The sequence below is a fragment of the Acomys minous genome (assembly GCF_964271855.1).
Source record: "Acomys minous genome assembly, chromosome: 1".
Taxonomy (NCBI): domain Eukaryota; kingdom Metazoa; phylum Chordata; class Mammalia; order Rodentia; family Muridae; genus Acomys; species Acomys minous.
This window is the reverse complement of record NC_140483.1, coordinates 148223474-148243525: the sequence shown is the minus strand read 5'-3', so window position 1 is coordinate 148243525 and position 20052 is coordinate 148223474. Positions and strand designations below refer to the sequence as shown.

Below are 20052 nucleotides of genomic sequence, written 5' to 3'. Positions count from 1 at the left end.
TCCTTAAGCTGGGGTAAGGAGTAAATGGCGCTGATAAGCATCTCATATTCCGCTATTAGAAACCAGAGCATGTGTGAGAGAAAGACGGTGGACTTCAAGTTACACGCTCTTGTGTTATCAATGGAGCATTGATGGCTCCATTTTCTATGAGTATGACTGTGGTCAAACTTGCTCAATCCCCCATGCCTCAGTCTACCCATCTACTAACTGGGAGTAAAACCGCTTAACCCAGCGGCTGCTGTAGGACATGCTAGAGGGAACACACATGAGTGCACCTCTGGGTAAATGCTAACCCTTCATTCCCTACAGCAAGAGCTGAGCTGCCAACAGCGCTGCTGGGCGTGGCTGGCCACTCCCGTTACAGAGTGCTCTCTCCCCTCTGAATACGGGAAGAGTCAAGGACTTCAGCCTGATACTAAGATAGATAGATAGATAGATAGATAGATAGACAGACAGACAGACAGACAGACAGACAGACAGACAGACAGATACTCTTGTACACACATACACACACACACATACTCAAATGAGCACACCCTCTTATACTTCAGCTCCAAACTAGGAAACCGTGTGCTGAGCGAACAGAAGGAAGGGGAAACGCAGAGGCTACAATAGAGAAGTTTTCTATCATGAGCATCCAGAATGTCTCCCAAAGATCCCCGTGTTAAGCGCTTCGGGCCTCCAACCTGTGGGCCAGTGATGCGAATGGGTGGTGATGAACCCGTAACACGTGAGCCCGGCATGTCTTCCGGTTACGCAATACCTTTGCAGGGGACTGTGGGGGCCCTGGCTGCTGCTTCATAACGTCTTTCCGCTGTCAGGGCCGGAAGCGGAAGTGAGTGACTTTCCTCTAATGCATGTTCCTACCACGAGGGACCAACCCAAAGGCCCCAAATCAACAGGGCCAGCCAACCATGGGCTGAAAACCTTTTCACTTATAAACTGACTGCCTCGAGTACTTGTTATGCCAACAGGAGAGCACCAAGCACGATCCTGGACAAAGGAACTAAACGAGCCTGCTCGGTAGCTGGAGTCTCCCTACCACCTGGTGCCTTTGAGGCAATTACGGACTTAGAGTCTGCTCTCTTCATCTGTAACGCTGAGCACGTCTACCTCACAGCACAATGATGAGACCTAAACGAGATAACGCAGATCCAATCCCTGGCTAAGTGTCTGCTACCTGGCAGGTGATCAATATGTGGGAGCTGTTACTAGTAAATCTGCAATGGTAAAGGCTGACAGCGGTACCAGGAAGTGACAAACTTGCTCTGTTTCTTGTCAGAAAAACCAAAATTTTGTCTGGGGGAGGGGGGTTGGGGAGCAAAAATGAGTAATAATGCCAGTAATTTTGTTACTACACAAGAATACTTCCAGATCACAATTAAACTTCTTTAGTAGTCCGGAGGGGGTAAAATGGTTCATTAAAAGGTTACATTTTTCTTTTGTTTTATTTATGGGGTTTTTTCCCCTAACATTTGATAGGAACGTTGTTAAGGATTCCATTGTTCAGGTTTCCCTCCCTGATTGTTTTATAACACTGCTGCTGCACATGATGGGTCCCCTTCTTTATCAGAAGCCACCTCACATCCCTGGGGCATGGCGGAGGGTAAGCTGTAAGTGTTATCTATGTATGCTGAAACGGGACCTTGTCATATTTTTCATACAGGTCATTTAAAGTTCGTAGAAGATTCCAGAAGCGCTAGAGCAGAGAGTGTGAGAAGCCGCAAGGGTGGAGCAGACGGTAGGGCTGGGTACATAATAAAGGGTAAGAAGCCACAACTATTGTCCCAGGGACTTCCCACCTGGTACAGGCACTGATGATGCACAACAAGGGCAAATCTAATTACAATTCCAATCTCTTTAAAAAGAAAAACACTTAAGTCCAAACGCAGGTGACTACACAACTTCAGAAGAGAAAAAAAGAATACAGTACATGAAATTGAAACAGGATGGGAGAAATGTTTCTGAAAATATTCAACACTTTAGTGGCTTTCTGGATAGAGGAGGGAAAAAGCACCCAGCAGAAGGAAATCACATCACAGACACGAATGTTTAGGTGGAGGAGAAAGCCTTTGTCATGGTGGAACAGAACACAATCACTATGACTAAGGAAGGGAACCGTGACGACAACATTAAAATGACTGAGCCACTGAAGCATTTTGGGGGCTGCTACTGTGAGGTAAATAGGTGCAGACAGAAGACTTAAAAAACTAGGTGACTAAAAACGGGGCTGGGGGAGGTGGTGGTGCATACTTTTAATCCCGGCACTTGGGAGGCAGAGGCAGGCCAATGCATCTCTTAAGAGTACCAGCCTGTTCTACAAGAGCCCTGGTTGCAGGGCTATACAGAAAAAACAAAACAAAACAAACAAACAAACAAAAAACACCTAGGTGACTAAAAGCAAATACAGGCACAGCGCTGAGGGACAGAGGTCATGGACAAGACCCAGCTAATAATTATGTATCACCAAAATGAGAGGACAATTTGGACGTAAGAAACTGCAGCTCCCTGTCATAAGGGCTAATGTTACTTAAGTAAGTTTTTGCTTAGACTTGTGCACCATCAGGATACACTTCTCTCTCTCTCTCTCTCTCTCTCTCTCTCTCTCTCTCTCTCTCTCTCTCTCTCTCTCTCTGTGTGTGTGTGTGTGTGTGTGTATGTGTGTGGGGGGGGGTGATTTTCACACCTACATTTTACCAAGCAACTGAACAGAGCAGATGGTCTTCACTAGGTGTGGGGGTGGGGATTCAACAAAAACCTGAGGTGAGTAGGAGGAGGATGTGAATATGCCAGAAATGTTGCAAAAATAGTAAATGGGGAAGTGAGTGGCAGAGCCGCTGTGTCCCAGCAGATCAGAGCACTGAGAGGCAGGATAGCTGTGTCCCAGCAGTTCATGGCAACACACCCCGCCAGCTCTCTCTCAACCACCAGCACATAAGTGGCAACTAGTGCTGGGTCAGTCTGCCCAATAACACATTTTTAAAGCAGTGGGATAATACTTGGTTTCTAGTCCTCCTCTTCTGAGACTCCTGAAAGCAGGAGGACCATCCGGATCTAGCAGATAAGGTCGGATTAGAAGGCTAGGCACAAAGGCATACTTATGCAAACAAAGCTTTTGTCAGTACACTGATTTGCAGAGTCCTTTAGCATTTAATAGAATGCATTGCTCTAAGAGGAAGAAAAAAATGTTTGACAAGTCTCAGAAACATCTATGCAATAAGTTTTTTTTTTTTTTTTTTAGTATATGCCAAGGCAAAACTTACAATAAAGGAATGAGCATACTCTTAAAGGAAAAGGAAACAATGGGCAGGCACAGAGGGAACAAAATCCAAATCTAAGGCTTGGTTTCATAAGACAATCAGAGAAGGGAAGAAAAGAAAAACAAACAGCAACAACCAGACAAGGAACACAGAGAACAATCCTTCTAAACCCCAGGCATGTCACACCCTCCCAAATCCTTTCTGTGGCTCATCAGAGCCCTGAGCTGGCTCTCCCCCTGGCTGATCACTAGTACCCCAGAGATTAGGGCCTGATCACTAGTAGGGAGCTGAGGATAGAGTTCTAAACCAGAATTCCAGATAACAGTCATGTACAGGTGGAATTAACGAACTACCTGATTGAAAAGAGAATGTTTTCAATATGGAAAGCTGAAAACAGGAATTTGGAAGTGCAATGTTATGCCAGGTATGATAGTAACATATCTGTGATCCTAACAGAAGCAGAAGGTTTCCAAGTTCCCGGTCAACAGAGACTAGGCCCAGCAGCACATGCCTACAAACCCAGCATGCAGGAGGCTAAGGCTGGTGAGTATAAAGTGAAGCCCAGCTTGCCAACAAGATTTTGCACCCATCTCACCCCCCAAACTTAAGTTTAATCATAAATGATGGCAGCCCAAGAAAACTGAAAACAATTTACTTTGAAAAATGCCTTAAGTTCTTGACAATTCACGCGGTAAAAACTTGCAACTATAGAACAAATAAGTAAATTATGACAAGGAAATGGGCACATGCAAATAAAAGGTTTAATAATGAAGGTGGATGAAAAATAAAAGTATCAAAAATAAATAAATAAATAAAATTAAAATATCTATAAAGAGCCTAGGTATCAAGGTAATAAAAGCAATAAAGCTAAAGTCTAAACACCAGGCTACAAGCTGACTAGAAAATGGTCTATAAAAGGAGAAAGCAGAGTGATCACTGAAAAGAACACGGAAAGCTCCTATCTTTGCTAACTTACTAGGCAAGTTAACACTTAATTTCACTACCCCTTGTTGATACACTAGTGTAAACTCCATCTCACTGTACGATTCAGAGATTTACATAGATTGATAATGTTCAACAGATGCTTGTTGAGTGTTTGTTTCAAAACTCCAGATGGGGCTGGAGAGATGGCCCTGGTGGTTAAAAGCATCTGCGGCTCTGGCGGAGGACCCAAGCTCAACTCCCAGCGCTCATCTCATAAGGTAGCTCACAACCACCCATAACTCCAGCTCCAGGAGACCCGACACCCTCTCTGACTTCTGCAGGCACCAAGCACACGTGTGGTACACAAATGCACATGCAAGCAAAGTGCTCGTGTGATTAAAAATAAAATAAATGAAGAATTCTTTTAAAGCTAATGGAAAACAACACCACTAATTTTTTTTCTTTCTTTTTTTAAAATTTATTTTAAGAACAAAAATGAATCCAGATTGCACCCTGTCCATCTAAAAGCCTGAAGTCTAAATGCTTCATGATCTAGAGCACCAGCATGGGTAACATGTGGGAAAGTCCACATGTGACCTCCCATGATGAGCTGCAGCCAAAACTATATAAAACTTCCTGCAGGGCGTGAGTATCAGGTATATCTGAAACATGGAGGAATTCTACGTTTAGACTTGGGTTCCATCCCACAGATACTTCATCATATTATGTATATGCACAAATAATCCAATTTTAAAATTTTACAGTTTTTTTGTGTACACATACATACATACATACATACATACATACATACATACATACATGTGCATGAAGGTCACAGCACAGCTTCAGAGAACCACTTCTCTCCTTCCACCATGTGAGTCCTGCAGATCAAACTCATCCACCAGGCTTGGCAGAGGGCTCCTTTGCCCAAAGAGCCATGCCAACTACCATCCAAATGTTTTTACCATTTTCAAATGGGTAACACTTTGACCCCTGAGTGTCTGGTATATGGCTTACTACAGAATGAAATTAAAATGGGATGGAACCAGAAGCAAAACTATACACCTCAGTTGCACTTGTGAGATGGGCAACGATTACTTCCGCCTCCTCACGGCAAGATTTGACATCAGCTCAACTCCATGGGAAAGCAACCTACTTAAAGATTCAGTCCAAAACAAATAGCGCTGTGCCTGTATTTAAAAGCACACACAGTGGGTCTTAATTACCGTCGTGATGAAATAGACATTATATTAATTACCATTGCATTAAAACATTTCAGTAAACAGCTCCTTACGCCCAAGTAACTCCCAAATCAGTCTATTAACATTAATGATTGCACTTTCCTGGGCTATTTGAGCCCAGGGAAATCAAAAGCACTTTGAGTGGCAGGGCACATGTTTTTACAAACGTAATTGTGAAGGTCATTTGCTATTTGTTTTGGGGTTACAATGGCTATGGAAGAGCTGGGGGCTGATTTTATCAGGCAATCTATCCATGCTCTTCGTGAATATTCGCACATGCTGAACATGTGACGTCACTCCACTAAACTAAGCAAACTCTTGAACAATACCTTGTAAGGCCTGCATTAGCATTTTGACCTTTTCTATGCACCCTAAATTTGGCAAAGGTGTACTTTTATCTTTAAAACAAATGCTCCTTATTTTCCTAAGCTTATCATATCTCATTCAAATGTATTGTTTTCTTTTCCTCTGCTCAGGGCTAAAAACCTTAACTAAAGCTATGGCTCCTAGCTTAGATGACGGCTGTCCTCCGAGTCACAGAGAACACCTGTGGTGTGCAGCGAGACATGAAATCTTTTATTGCAGACAGACAAAAAGCAGTATTTCCAGAAGGAACCTGCATAGAAAGGGCAGGAAGATGGGGCTAAAAATACAGCTAATAAGACCAGGGATGCTGGAGACAGTGCGGTTGCAGCCTGAGTTAGTCGCTAAGGGATGGAGAATCACGGCCCTGGACAGAGTCTTCTTGATGAAGAGGAACGAAATGCAGAGCTGGGGACACAGCTCTCCCATTCACTAGCACGGTAGCCTAAGGGTGGTCCTCTTCTTCCTTAGTGTTGATGTTTTAATCTATAAACCGAGGGTGACTGGCCAGATGAAGATTCCTAAACCCTTTGATGCTCCAAACGTCAGAAAGTGCTAAAGCAGCTCTAGGCCTATTATTTTGGAGCCTAGCACCCTGGCAGCAACCAAAGCCACGAGTGCCAAACTCTGGCTAGGTACACACTCAGCACCTTTCCCCAAGACTCCAATTCTCATCCTCTCTCCCGAGGATGAAATCACCGGAAGTCCTGATTTCCATCAGAGAGAAGCCACTCATTACACTTGATGGCAGGCTGGCGGCCTAGGACTTGACACAAGGGGAAAAGCACTAGGCAGGCTCTTCCCTTGCAGGAAGAACTCAAAACTCTGAGAATTCCAAGTGTGGTGGATATCAGAGAGCTACATATTCACTTTTCCAAAAGGATGCCAAGTCTCCGGGGAAAGAAGTGGCAATCCCAAAGATAAGCGTGTGGCTTGGGTGGCTGGAGGAGCTGGTACTCAGGATGTTCTACTAACCTCTCAAGATCAGATTTCAAAGAAATGTGCATCAAACCATCTGGCTCTCTCAAATGACTGGGTGAAGAGACTCTCATCAGCTCCTTCTGTTTTATCTCAGTTTTCATGCAACAACAAGAAAAAGAAAGAAAGAAAGAAAGAAAGAAAGAAAGAAAGAAAGAAAGAAAGAAGAAAAGCATAAAAGCAAAAGAAAACAGGCCTTTAATCCTAGCACTTGGGAGGCACCCACATGGCAGCTCACAACTGTCTGTAACTCCAGTTCCAGCGGATCGGCAGCCTCACACATACATACATGCTGGCAAAGCATCAATGCACATAAGAAAGTAATAAATAAGCTATTTTTTAAAAAGCCAAAAACTAAAACAAAACAAAAGACAAAATAGCAAGGGACTACCAAATCCTACCTAATTGTATTAAAGGGGAAAATAACCCCCCCCCCATGATGGTACCTCAGGTGCTCCAATTATGCCAATTATAAACAGGGCAGAGAGGAGAGACGAGCACACAGATGCACTGGAAGCTCCCTCTGCCCCTCACGCCCTTAGGTCCAGAGTGGAGGTGTGGTTAGCCTGAGTGTCCTTACCATCCCAATGCAGAAGAGGACAAAAAGCAGCAGCCATGGTATGTCTGTGCAGCTACGATCCTCCAGTGGCTTCCAGTCTCGTTTGGAGCTCTAAATTCAAAATACAAAGCAAGACAACTGGTAAGTGTCAATTTTAATCAAAACTGGAAAGGTACAAACACAACATTTCTACCCAGATTTTTTTTTTTTTTTTTTTTTTTTTTTTTGGCTACACAATGTCTACTAAACCTGTAAGGCAAAACGCAACGATCTATCATGTCTTTGTGAAGTCCACGCTAGCTTCCGGGGCCAACACTGCTGTGGCTCGAGTCCCACTTCCTCCCCTGGCAGGCATGGGACTAACATAGATAGTTTTTGTGGTATCCCACTGAAATATGTAGCATGCTGAGTTGTTATTCTTTTCTATTTCTCTTTTGAGACATTGACTTGTGTAGCCCAGGTTGGTCTTGAACTCCTTATGTAGCCAAGGATGACCCTGGACTCCTGATCCTCCTGTTCCTAACTCTCAAGTACTGGAAATACAGATGTGAGCCACCACATCTGGCTTCTGTGATGTTAGGGATGGAACCCAAGGCACTGTGCAGACTGCGCCAGCACCTACCAGCTGAGCTACATGCCCAGACCTAAACTGTTATTCTTAAGAAGCCTGTGTCTGTAGCCTACTGTGAGCATAGCAAAGGACTGGACCTGTCTCATTTCCCATCACTTTGGATTATGCCTAAGCCTTCATATGTTCTCAGTGAGGGATTTCTGGGATAAATAAATGAACATGGTCTTCCACTTGTGTGACTTTTTCTTTGTGTGTCCAGATGCCAGACAGACAGACAGACAAACATGTTAGAGCATCCTTTCTGTATGTTCTCTCTTGGAGAAGAAGCCCACCAAGTGAATTCTTAAGAGGTAGATTTGTCTACATTAAATATAATTAAAAAGAAATATTCTTTTTTTTTTTTTTAAGACAGACCTGAGCAACTTCTAAACCACCATCCTTGGGTTTTCATTGCGTTCCTAAAAAATGCAAGTGCTTCCAGTTCAAACAGAGGGATTCCTAACCAGAGAACTAGAAGCATTCTGAAAGTTAATTTGCAAAGCATTGACTGGAATTCCAATTCAATATTTTTTTCTTAGTGCAACAGTCTTAGGTGAGTCCATACATCCTTTTCAATCAAGCTGCAACTGGATTAACTCTCCTGAACTCTCAAAGGAGTAAATAGCCCTGAATCTCACACCCTGTCCTGAAAATGGAGCAGGGAAGGGAAGGGAAGGAGAAGGCAGCCTCAGAAAGCCAGCCCGCCTTTACCCTACAGGAACTACAGGCGACTGTGGAAAGCTGGGAGCAGGAGAGACGGCCTCCCAGGAAGGAGCACACCAGCTGACTGTCCAGTGCCACATGGTCAGCCCTGAAAACAGACAGACAAGTAACATCCCCTGCACTACGAAGGGTACATTGAGAAATATATTTATGTATTTATGTATATATGCATGTAATATCAATTAATCAAAAAAGAGGCCATGAGTTTGAAGGAAGGCAGGGAGGGGTGTATGGAAAGGTTTGGAGGGATAAAATGGGAAGGGTGTGATGGTACTGTAATCTCAAGACTTGTCAGTAGGAAGGGGCCGAGGCAGAGGGCAATGGAGACAAGCAAGTGCTCTAGTAGAATTACTACTTAGATTAGAGTCAAGCTCAGCTCTGTTTTTAAGCAACAGTCTTAAACTATATATCCTTTGATAAAAGCTACAGATCCTTCTCTTAAGATATACACTTATATTCACATGATTTTTATAAGAATGCAGACTTCGCGGGGTTAAGAAGCTCAACATTAAACTATCTGCCTATGAGGCAGTTCAATTCCTAGCACCCACATAATGGCTCACAACCATCCGTAACGCCAGTCCCGGGGGCATCAGCACCTTCTTCTGACTTGCATGGGCAATGGGTACACATACATAAATGCAGAGTTTTATATACATAAAATAAATAATTTTTTTAAATAGCTGCCTATGAGACGGGAAGAAGGGCCAGTTGGTAAAGTGCCTGTGTGTAAACGTAAGGACCTGAGTTTGATCCCCAGCACCCATATGAAAAAGCCCGGCACGCAGGTGTGTGCTGGTGTGTACCTGTAACCTGACGCTGGACAGGCCAGCACAAGAGGATCGGTGGTGCTTGCTGCCAGCAAGTCTTGCTGAATTGGTGAGTTTCAGATTCAGTGAGAGGCTGTATCTCAAAAAAATAAGATGGAGGGCCTCATTTACAAAGGTACCCTCCATGACGTGTGATGAACTTTAATTCAACCCCTAGGGTCCACATGGAAGAAGAAAACTGACTCCTTCAAGTTGTTCTCTGACCTCTCCATGCCTACTGTGGCAAGTGTACTCCCCTACACACATGCATAATGAAAGAAGAAAGAAAGAAAGAAAGAAAGAAAGAAAGAAAGAAAGAAATAAAGAAAGAAAGAAAAAGGAAGAAAAAGTAGAGAGAGGTGGAGGGGGGGAGAGATATTAGTGATTGAGAAAGACATAAGATGTTAATCTCTGGCCTGCACATACACGCATATGCACTTGCACCCAAGCGCACACACACAAACACCACACACATTATACACCACACACAACTCACTCACTCACTAAGTAACAACTGCCTATCAAAAACAAAGTCAGAAAATTTGAGCTACAACCATTTCTCTCTGACTCCTAAAGTGCTAAAGACCAACGCCTCCTTATGCCTTACACAGTTCAACTGTTACAACAGAAATGCTGTTCGCTTGTTCCCAGACACCCACACAAGAAAACAAAAGAGCACTAGTTAGTCATGGAGGAAAAAAACCCTCACCCCAAGACTCTAACTAGCATGGGACCGTAGGAATGAGTAGGTGGATTCCTCCAGAGGAGGACAGCGCCTGGCGTTACCAGCTAGCTGACTTCGGCTAAGTTGCTTGTCTCCCTGATGGCAGGGAAGGAGAGACTGGATCTCTTAAGTTTCTGTCAACTCTACAAATCTAAGATCAGGATTGGACTTCTGCAGACTTTTGGGCGGACAAGTAAAACTACTACAAAGTAACATTATTCCTTTTGTTGTTCAAATGCCTGTACTGTGGTCTATACTTTGGAAGACAGCTGGTCACTGTGTGAATAAACAATGTTTCTTTGTATTAAACAATTTCAATCTTGAATAGTGCCCATTGCAGTAAAATTACTCATGGGTACAGAATTTGGAGACCTCTGAAATTTATCCTATTTACTCCATGGTAACTTATAAAACAGCAGCTCTACTGGGAAACACTATTATTTGTTTGTCTTAAACACAAAGCATAGGAGGGACAGGCACCTCAGATTAACAGCTTTTTGTTGTTATTCTTGTTTGCAACCATTTTAGACCAGCACTCAGTTTGTTACTGCTTAAGCTTCCATCTGTAACATAAAGCCAGAGTGATTTTACTTTGACGAGACAAATACAAAGACTCAACATTGTAACAGTTGAAGCTGTTGTAAGACGCTGCTGTGCCAAATACATACAAAACCTCTACTGGATATAAGTTGGGAGGATGGATGCTACAAAGAAAAAAATGGATGACAGAATCCGGGGAAAGTGGAAAAGCAAAGGGGCCGCACACTGTAACGAAGGAGACGTCCCAGAAGAAACTAGCAGGCGTCAGGGCAGTGTCCATCACTCAAAAGCACTGGCTATTTTCATTACAAGTCAATATTCCCTTTTCAGCTTAACCCTTTCCTAATTGTTCAAGTTTCTATTTACAATGTGACCTTTTCCATAAAAGGTATAAGAATATTAAACTCTCTTTTCCCTCTTAATTATATTAAAATATTGGTCTCATGGAAGCATATTTTATCTTGGTTGCCATTTTTTGTTTGATTGGGGTTTTGTTTGTTTTGTTTTTGTTTTTGCTTTTGTTTTCCGAGACAGGGTTTCTCTATGTTATCTTGGCTGTACTGGGCTCACTTTGTAGACCAGGCTGGCCTTGAACTCATAGTGCTCTGCCTGCCTCTGCCTCCTGAGTGCTGGGATTAAAGGCGTGCGCTGCCACCCCTCCCCCCCCCCACCTACCCAGCCCCCTCCCCCGGCTTAGTTGCCATTTTTAACGCTATCAATGACTGATTTCTTATTAACCAGGAATTTCTATACCTAAAGGTTTACACACATGTTTTTCACTGATATAGGTACCATCCTTGCTCCAAAGATGAACAAACTTGGGCTCAGAAATTAAATAAGCAGCCCAAGGTTTCAAAGTTGTGCAGCTAGGATTTAAAACCCAAGTCCACGACTCCAAAGTCAACTCCAACAAGACTGCTAACTCCTCCTATTAGCAGTCAGTAAGGAGCATCAGCAATTCCTCACATGGAAATACGCAGAAGCCAGGCTGAGAATGCAGCATCCTTTCAGTGCAGAGAAACTGAGTGACATGTTATGAACCATGAAATTTCTCAAGTGAGCCACAAAGCTCAACAGCTGAAAATTTTAATGACTTTTTAACAGATGTAACCAAGTGACAACTGGATTTAATGCTATCTGTTTCTTCCAATTAACATCGCATATAGACCATCAAAAGGAAAATGTGCTGCAGACATACTTTAAAAACGTGATTTTTATCTTTACTCAGATTCTTTTCTCTCTCTCTCTCTCTATATATATATATACATATATTTGTGTGCATATATAAAGTTTGTTTTTTAATTAAATATTTTTTATTTTTTACATATACATTTATATTATTACACATATACACAATAAACTACCTATAGTAAGAACTATAACACAATCAGGAATTATATAAATGTTACATTCTTAGTGTTTTGGCTATTTGTATTTGACACCCTTGAAGAAAACATCTTTCCTATCTTGGTGCATCTAAAATTCTGAATGTAAATCAATATCTATCATATCTCATCATTATCAAGTTAAAACATCTATCTAGACCTGAAAATGTCTTAACCCCTAAACAACTAAGCTTAATTGTAAAACTAAATTATCTTCAAATATGGCAAACAAGCCACTAGGCAAAATGCCCTCATTTTTACCACAGACAGAATTCTGCCCCAAAAAGGGCAGGCAGAGTCAATGACAGCCAAACTCTGCCAAGACAGGGTAAGCAAGTCCTCAATAGTTCCTGCCTCATAAATATGTCCGTCAGATATATTGGGCCAGAAGGCTGAAGATGATGCTGGACATCTTTTTAAAAATCTAAAATAAGCAGAGTTGGGCTTGTCAGCAACCAAATATAGTCAAGAGAGTGATCAGTAAACTCAAGGTACCCAATACAAATAAAAAAGAATTTAAACTCAGAAACCAGAATACTGCTCAAAGTGTAGCACGAAATTGACATGGTCTAACATATGCATAGCAAGAACCAAAGAGGAAGATGTGATGAAACAAGAAATATTTGAAAATATAGTAACTGGAAGGTTCCAAAAATAATAAAAAAACAAAGCACAGATCTAAAGAATCATAAATTTATTCCAAATAATGACAAAAACAGTATGCATGTGCACACACATATTTGTGTGCACATGCATGAGTGCGCATGTGCGCGCACACACAAATAATAGAAAATGTGTATATGTTCTTCTATGCCAGACGACAGATGTCATTCATCAAATTACTCATGTTCTCCTTATCTTAAAGCTAGGCAAAGACAAGATTTGGCGTCTTTACATCCCTACACTTTACCCTGCATGGGTATCGAACTTTTTTACTTCTGCAATACCTCATGGAAACATCACAGTTATGGACAAGGGTATGACTGACCCTACAGTCACCACAAACCCTACAACCCAAACCACCAGCCTCCTAAGAAGCCTGATGTGCTCCTTGGAGGTTCTGGATTTTCTTTAGGGCATCAACCTGCACAAAGTTCTAACTCAGCTTTCAATATTATTTCATAGAAATTCCCATTTTGAAAACGCATTTGTAGCTAACACCAAAACACAGAACTGTCAGCAAGTGCCACGCTATGACTAGCTGGGTGGCGTCAGAAGTGCCTAGAAGGCATCAGCTCCGGCAGGGCAGGCCACAGGCGAGGGAGCGCGCTGGTAGAGAGAAGCCTACTGCATGGAATTCCGCAGGGCAGAAAGGATTAAGAAGACGCAGAAAGATCAGCCAGGCAAAGGCACGATCTAGATTTAAAGGTGTCAACTGGGTCTCAAATATGGAAGAAGAAAAAGGATAAACTCCTCCATGGGAAAAGGCCCAAGAAACAGCTAAAAACAAAGACTGAATGTTCCCTGCCACGTTCCTGTATTGTGCCTACTATGTATAAGCTTTACCCTTATTAGAACAGACGTGAAAAGCTTCCCCAAAGATTCCTATAGGGACAGAGCAGGCTCTGAATCTTCCCTTTATAGGCCATACTTATAGAAGCCTGCTTGCAAAATAATAGAAAATATATAACAAAAAGGTCAGCTAACGTGGTGTGTGACTGTGTGATACTATCCCGAGCATGCTGAAAAGGCTATCCCGATCAACACTGGGCACTACACTAAGTACTAATGACTCACAGACAGGTGAGACGGCTCCTGACCTTCCTGAGCTCTCATTTAGTGGGAAAGATACAAACCAAGCACTGTGACACTGCAAACAGCGCCAACACGGAGGGCTGGAAGAGGTACTGCAGAAACAGGCTGGGATCCACTGAGACGGTGGCTCAGAGGTCTGCTGGAATCACCTGCAGCTTACTTGCTGACGCAGACACTGAAATGATCTTTCCGTGTCTAAAACACAATGTGCCATGTGCCCACAAACACACTCAAAATTCTTGTGAGCTATGAGAACTATCCACTGCCGAGTGTGAATTTTACTTCCACTCAGAAAGGTTTACTAGAGAACAAAAAGACACACTAAGTTGGCCATTTTTCGATTTCTCGGGTTGCTTTCATTTAGAGAGAGATACTAGAAATGGGGGGAAATTGCCCTTTTCTTTTTTAACCCATAGCAAAGGACTGTATTTGCCAAGCTTCATGAACAGCATTCTTACATTTGTGTCATTTTAAGATACCTATTAAACCTGAGTTAGGTACTGGCTGGTCACATATATCAAGGGCCGCTACTGGAACTAAGCCAGGGAGCTGTCTTCGCCAGCATTGAATGCAACCAGGCCAGAGGACGAGAAGAGGTGTGCCAGCTGAGGCTGAGCCTGAACACAAGACAAGCCAGCCCTGATCTCAACCTCACTCCGACAGGCAGTCCGTAACTACCCATAATCCCGTGTTCTCACTAGCAGGGATATGCCCCAACATTCATCACCGATAACAAAGTACCAACACTTTATAAATGAAGCTGATTCTGGGTTCTTTGTCATCAACGCGTGCTTACATTCGCACAGGTCGGCAATAAGGAGCATGAAGCCGGAAGCCTAGGACTGCACAGAACCTGAAGCCAACAGTAATGACAAGTACAAACGTCACCCATCCTGTCTGCTGCCTAAACCTTTGCAGTACAGATCCGACAGATTAAAATGAGAAGCCAATAATGCCTGTGAAGGGCAAAGCTAGCTTTGATAGGGCCTTTCACCCAGCATAGATCCCTACAACTGTGCTGGGCTATTGTTGGGTAATCTGCAACTCTCTTTCTCTCTGTCTCTGTCTCCCTGTCTCCCTGTCTGTCTGTCTCTGTCTGTCTCTGCCTCTCTCCCATAAGCATCAGGCCCCCACCCCCAACTTCCTGGCTTAAAGAAGCCATTTCCAAGATGCTCTGATAGTCCCACAGCTCTGCTCTAGTTTCCATTGTCCCAACTACCCACTGGCCCATCCCTAAAACACACTGAATATGTCTATCTCAAAGGTCACGGCTACGTAGGAACACGTGTGACTCGGGCTCTTAGGTGGCCATACTAGTCTACCCATGAGGTTTTAATCTGGCTCTTGTCAATCTGCTTTGCACAAAGGCCTCTGGAATTAAAGACAAAGAACTGTGTGCTCAGACTCTCCAAAGCTCCCTCCAAGGACACGCTGCTTCATTAAATCCCCCAAGATGCTTTTATTTGCACAGAGTAGTAACGAGAATAAAAGAACTGGTGTGGATCGTTTTGCCAGTTTCCAATAGAGTGAGCAGGCATGATGAAGGTGGGAGGCAATAAAACATAGAGGCTTTCAGCCCTGTGTTCACTGCACCTGCAAAGAACATCTCCTAACAGGGTTTTTGAAAGATATCTCCTGTCCTTTGGGAAAGCTCGGTCAAGGACCTGGAGCGCATAACTACTTACATTTACTGTAAGTCAATCTGTTTCATTTGCTAAGCCTGGTGATGGCAATTTATATTGTGAAGGTGAAAATCAAAGCATGATTTTTTTTTTTCTTAAACAGGCAGTTAAAGGTAGTAAGAGACACTGAGTGGAAAGATACGGACATCTGTATGTAACTACTTGTCTTAGTTCATGAACTTTATGCTAAGTCAAAAGCACTCAACTGTGTAAGGAGAGAGGACTTAAAAGTTGTTTTCTGAGCTGTGACAGAAAGATACCAAGGACATATGTCACCTATGACATCATTATACTTCCGACTCCTCTAAAAGAAGTAACTGTGGGTCTCTTACTCGGCTTCTGGCACATAATAATTACTGAGCAGACACCAGGCTCGTCCTTCTCTGCAGCACTGCTAATCCTACCCTCTGCTTCTACAGGTGACAGCTGCCTACAGCCCTCAAGCAGCATTACTGCGTCTTTCTTGAATCAGTCTGAAGCAGTCTTTTAAAAGTAAAATTAAGGGGCCAGGTGTGGTGGCGCACACCAGTGGATTTCTGTGAGTTCAAGGCTAGCCTGGTCTACAAAGCAAGTCCAGGAGAGCCAAGGCTACAACAGAGAAACCTTGACTGGGGGGGTGGGGGGTGGGCGGGGGGAGAATTGAATTTCTAAAATTATATTATCCTTCTCACATCCTAAAGATGTCAGAACTTCTGTAATAGCTGATGATGTCCAGGGCTGACAGACAGAGTCAGCTCTCTGTTTTATACCTCGTAGTAGGTCACAGTGGTCCTCTGACCCTTTAATATACTTTCTCATGTTGTGATCCCCCAAACCATAAAATCAATTGTGTTGCTAGTTCATAACTGTAATTTGGCCACTATTACGAATTGCAATATAAATATCTGTGTTTTCTGATGGTCTTAGGTAACCACAGTGGAAAGATACTTCGATCCCCAAAGGGGTCACGGCCCACAGGCTGAGAACCACTGGTATCTCCAGTCTCCAGACTACTAGTTGATTTCCTGGGTTTTCATGCTATTTGTTATTTTAAAATATTTTTTCAGAGGTGTATATTTAGATTCTTACTCAACTGTGCTTCCTATTCATATGAAAGTGTTTTTAAAGTTCTCGTAATCTATGAAAGGCAACATAAAAACCACATAATCATAAGATAGCATGTAGGTGGCTATGAGTAAATTTATGACTTAGCTCTCTTTTAATATAGTGTGTGTGTGTGTGTGTGTGTGTGTGTGTGTGTATTCTATATAATTGTTTCCTACTACATTATGAGTTTCTTGAGGATAAGGACAATGTGTCTATTTAAATAAGCAACCAGCCCTGTTTATATAGGCACTAAAATATTTTCCTAAAATGCAAGTCTAAAGCATGTACAGAATCTTCCCTTAGGAGCTGAATCTGTATTGATTTTCTTGCCTCACAATGTATTTGGGGGCCAGGACTTCTTGGTTTTGTTCACTGCTATACCCTCATGGGTCCAGGAAAGCCTGCCACATTGTAGGCTCTCAGTAATTACTTAATGAGTGAATCAACAAGGCTACGTCTCTTAACTACAGGGATGAAATATTGTAAGTCAAGCATCCTCCCTGTCTCTCTTGCACTACACAATTTCCATTGTACCATAGGCTGGCTCCTTTTCCTAAAGCTGTGTTTCTCAAAGATGTCCACTAATGGTTATCTCAGAATATAAAGCCTATTCTATGTGTAAGTAGTGGCAAATGAAAGTCTATATTTTTTAAAGATTTCCTTTTATTTTATAAGCATGTTATGTTTTGCCTGCATTTATGTCTGTGCACTATGTATGTGTCTGGTGCTCAGAGAGACCAGAAAAGGATATCAGATACCCTAAACTAGAGTTACAGACAGTTATGAGCCACCAGGTCAGTTCTGGGAATCAAACCAGGTCCTTTGGAAAAGCTGAGCCACCCATCTCTCCAGTCCCCCTGAGTCTAGGTTTTGCGGACAACTCCTTTGATCCTTTATAGTGAGACTCTTCAAAAAAAAATTATTGAGTCACACGCCCCCTAGGAAACTGGGATGAAAACAACATAATCCCACTCACTATGTTTCTTTTTAAAGATATACTGCTACGTGTGTGTGTGTGTGTGTGTGTGTGTGTGTGTATGTATGTATGTATGTATGTATGTATGTATGTATGTATGTACCATGTGGCCAGAAGAGGGCCTCAGATTTCAGATCCCCTGGTGCTGGAGTTACAGGTGGCTATGAGTGACCCAGCACGGGTTCGGGGGACTAAACTTGAGTCCTCTGTGAGAACAGTGAGCATTCCTGACTGCTGAGCCATCTGTCCAGCCATGGCTCACTACAGTTCTAAAAAGCCATGGTCACAAGGTTTGTAGTTAGGTAGATACTCCCAATGAAAAGCCATCACACCAAAGGCTGGCAACTTTGTTTAAAGCTATGTTAAAAACAGTAATATAAATTGGTTAGTCACTTTCAGAAAGTAATTTGGCAATATACTTCAAGATCCCAAAGAAGTTAATCTACAACAGTATAACAGCTGCACATAGTATATTCAATGCAGAGTTATTATGAAAAATAATTAGAAATTAGCTAGACAATAGGAAACTGTTAAATATTAAAGTGGTATATTAAGCAATCATAAAAATAATTAAGAAACTGCATAGTAAGATAAAGATGATTATGATAAAATTTGCATAAAAATCATGGGATGAAGTTCTATATATACTCTGGTTTGATAGCTAAGTAAAACAATATATGCAAATGTGTCAGCCCTGAGAGGGGAGGGGAATATGATGTGCATTATTGCTATTTAATTATGGAAGAAACAAAAGAGAATATTGGCTCCCACTTCTCCAGGTTAGTCTTTTTCTACTTTCTCAGTATAAAAGTCAACTACAAAGGGACACAGCATCAAAACCATCATCAGAAAGAAATGTTTAAGCCAATCTACCTGACACTGAAGACAGAACACTTCAAAGTTCATTAGAAAGCTACATGCTAAAATTAGCTCAGGCAGAAGCAAGACTTCTACTTGGGAATGAAGGGCAGGAACGTTAGGAAGGGAACTGGTAGAGAGATGGATAGGAGCCCCACACAGCTCAAACCTCAGCTCCTCTTTCCTGTGACTGTGGGGGGCTAGCTTGGCTTCCAGACCCCTCAGATAAAGGTAAATACCCCTTTGGTGGTACTTTAAAGCTTCTAGGAGAACAAAGCTCTACATCGTTCTTGGTGCCTTTCTCAATGCAGTATGGGAAACTTCCCTAGGTGGCATCAAAGAAAGGGAACTGCACCAATGCTCATCCCAAACACCCATGAGTTGTTCCCATGGTGCGACATCATGGAAAACATATACTTGCAAAGCAAGAAGAAATGAATGAGTGAGCAACTGTTCAGACACCTGTGGTCAAGAGGGAAGAGTACAGTAACTTTCAAATGATGTAAATATGGGGAATTGACTGATTTCTGTATCTTACTCTCCACCCCATCTTTACTGGGTATTTAAAGAGCAATAAAGCAATAAAATATATCTGAAGGTGTATATGTCAAGTTCCGGTATGAGCACATGTTGGAAGCTCTTAAATTATTAATGAAAGTCAAAGGAAACACCAATTCTGAAACCCATAGTGAACATACTGATTTTAAGAATCCATCCCATCTGTAGTCAGGAACTGATCATTCCCACAAGAACTATGTGATGCACATGAGAATCCATCACTTGATTCTCACCTTGGGGCCACTGACCCTTTGCTAACTAACCATTTCTGGATCCTCCCTTTCCGTTGCTTCCCTTTTATACCACAATCCATTTGAGTTCACACCAGAAGGTTGGTGAGATGACAAACAAAATTGAATATAATTTTTATTTTTCTGGTACTAAGAACTGAATGCACACAATTATCCAAGGTGACAAAAGTCATGAATCAAACATAATCAGGCCTGGTATCAAAATAACCTGCTTTATTAATATGCTTGTGTACCGCCACGCAAACGTACACATTACAGTTAGTGTCACCAAACATACTCCATGCGCTGAGTACTTTGCTTATAATAACTCATTTAATCTGCACAACAAACCAATATGGTCGATAATTTCCTTATTTTACTGATGAAGGGCAGGGGGATGAAGTAATCTGCCTATGTGACACAGTAACTTCCACACTAGAGAAAAGTGAGTATTCGGGCTCCACACCCACAGCCGTTCTGTTCAGCTAAGCAGACAAGCCATGGCTTCCCTACCCAGTAATGGGGAGTGACATATGTGAAAACGAGGAGGGAAAACAGAGAAATGAAATGCGTAAGAATTACAGGAAATTTTATCTTGATCACATTTTATATAGTTGGCGTTTTTCTTATAAGAAAATTATAGGTTCCAACCAAGAGTAATATATTAAAGCATTTTGTGTTTTGATTTCATAGGTAATTCCCAAATGCCCAAATAATTACTCTTGGTATTTGAAGAAAACACCACAGTGATTGTTAACAGGTAGGAACAAACTGTTGTTTCCCCCAGCCAT

General features: G+C 42.2%; 1 protein-coding gene and 1 long non-coding RNA gene across 4 annotated transcripts in view; one reads left to right on the top strand and one right to left on the bottom strand.

Annotated features, from left to right (window-relative positions):
- Positions 1-20052, bottom strand: part of SLC44A1 (solute carrier family 44 member 1) — a 179428-nt gene that overhangs the window by 130127 nt on the left and 29249 nt on the right. For all 3 annotated transcript variants that reach the window (XM_084771960.1, XM_084771959.1, XM_084771958.1), the window contains exon 2: positions 7347-7436. In XM_084771960.1, the coding sequence (XP_084628086.1) occupies positions 7347-7436 (90 nt within the window). The remainder of the gene's footprint in view (positions 1-7346; positions 7437-20052) is intronic.
- On the top strand, positions 35-7339 carry LOC311592216. The gene is made up of 4 exons (XR_014777344.1): positions 35-1187; positions 1667-1765; positions 3717-3803; positions 5902-7339. It is a non-coding gene; the product is annotated as an uncharacterized lncRNA (long non-coding RNA).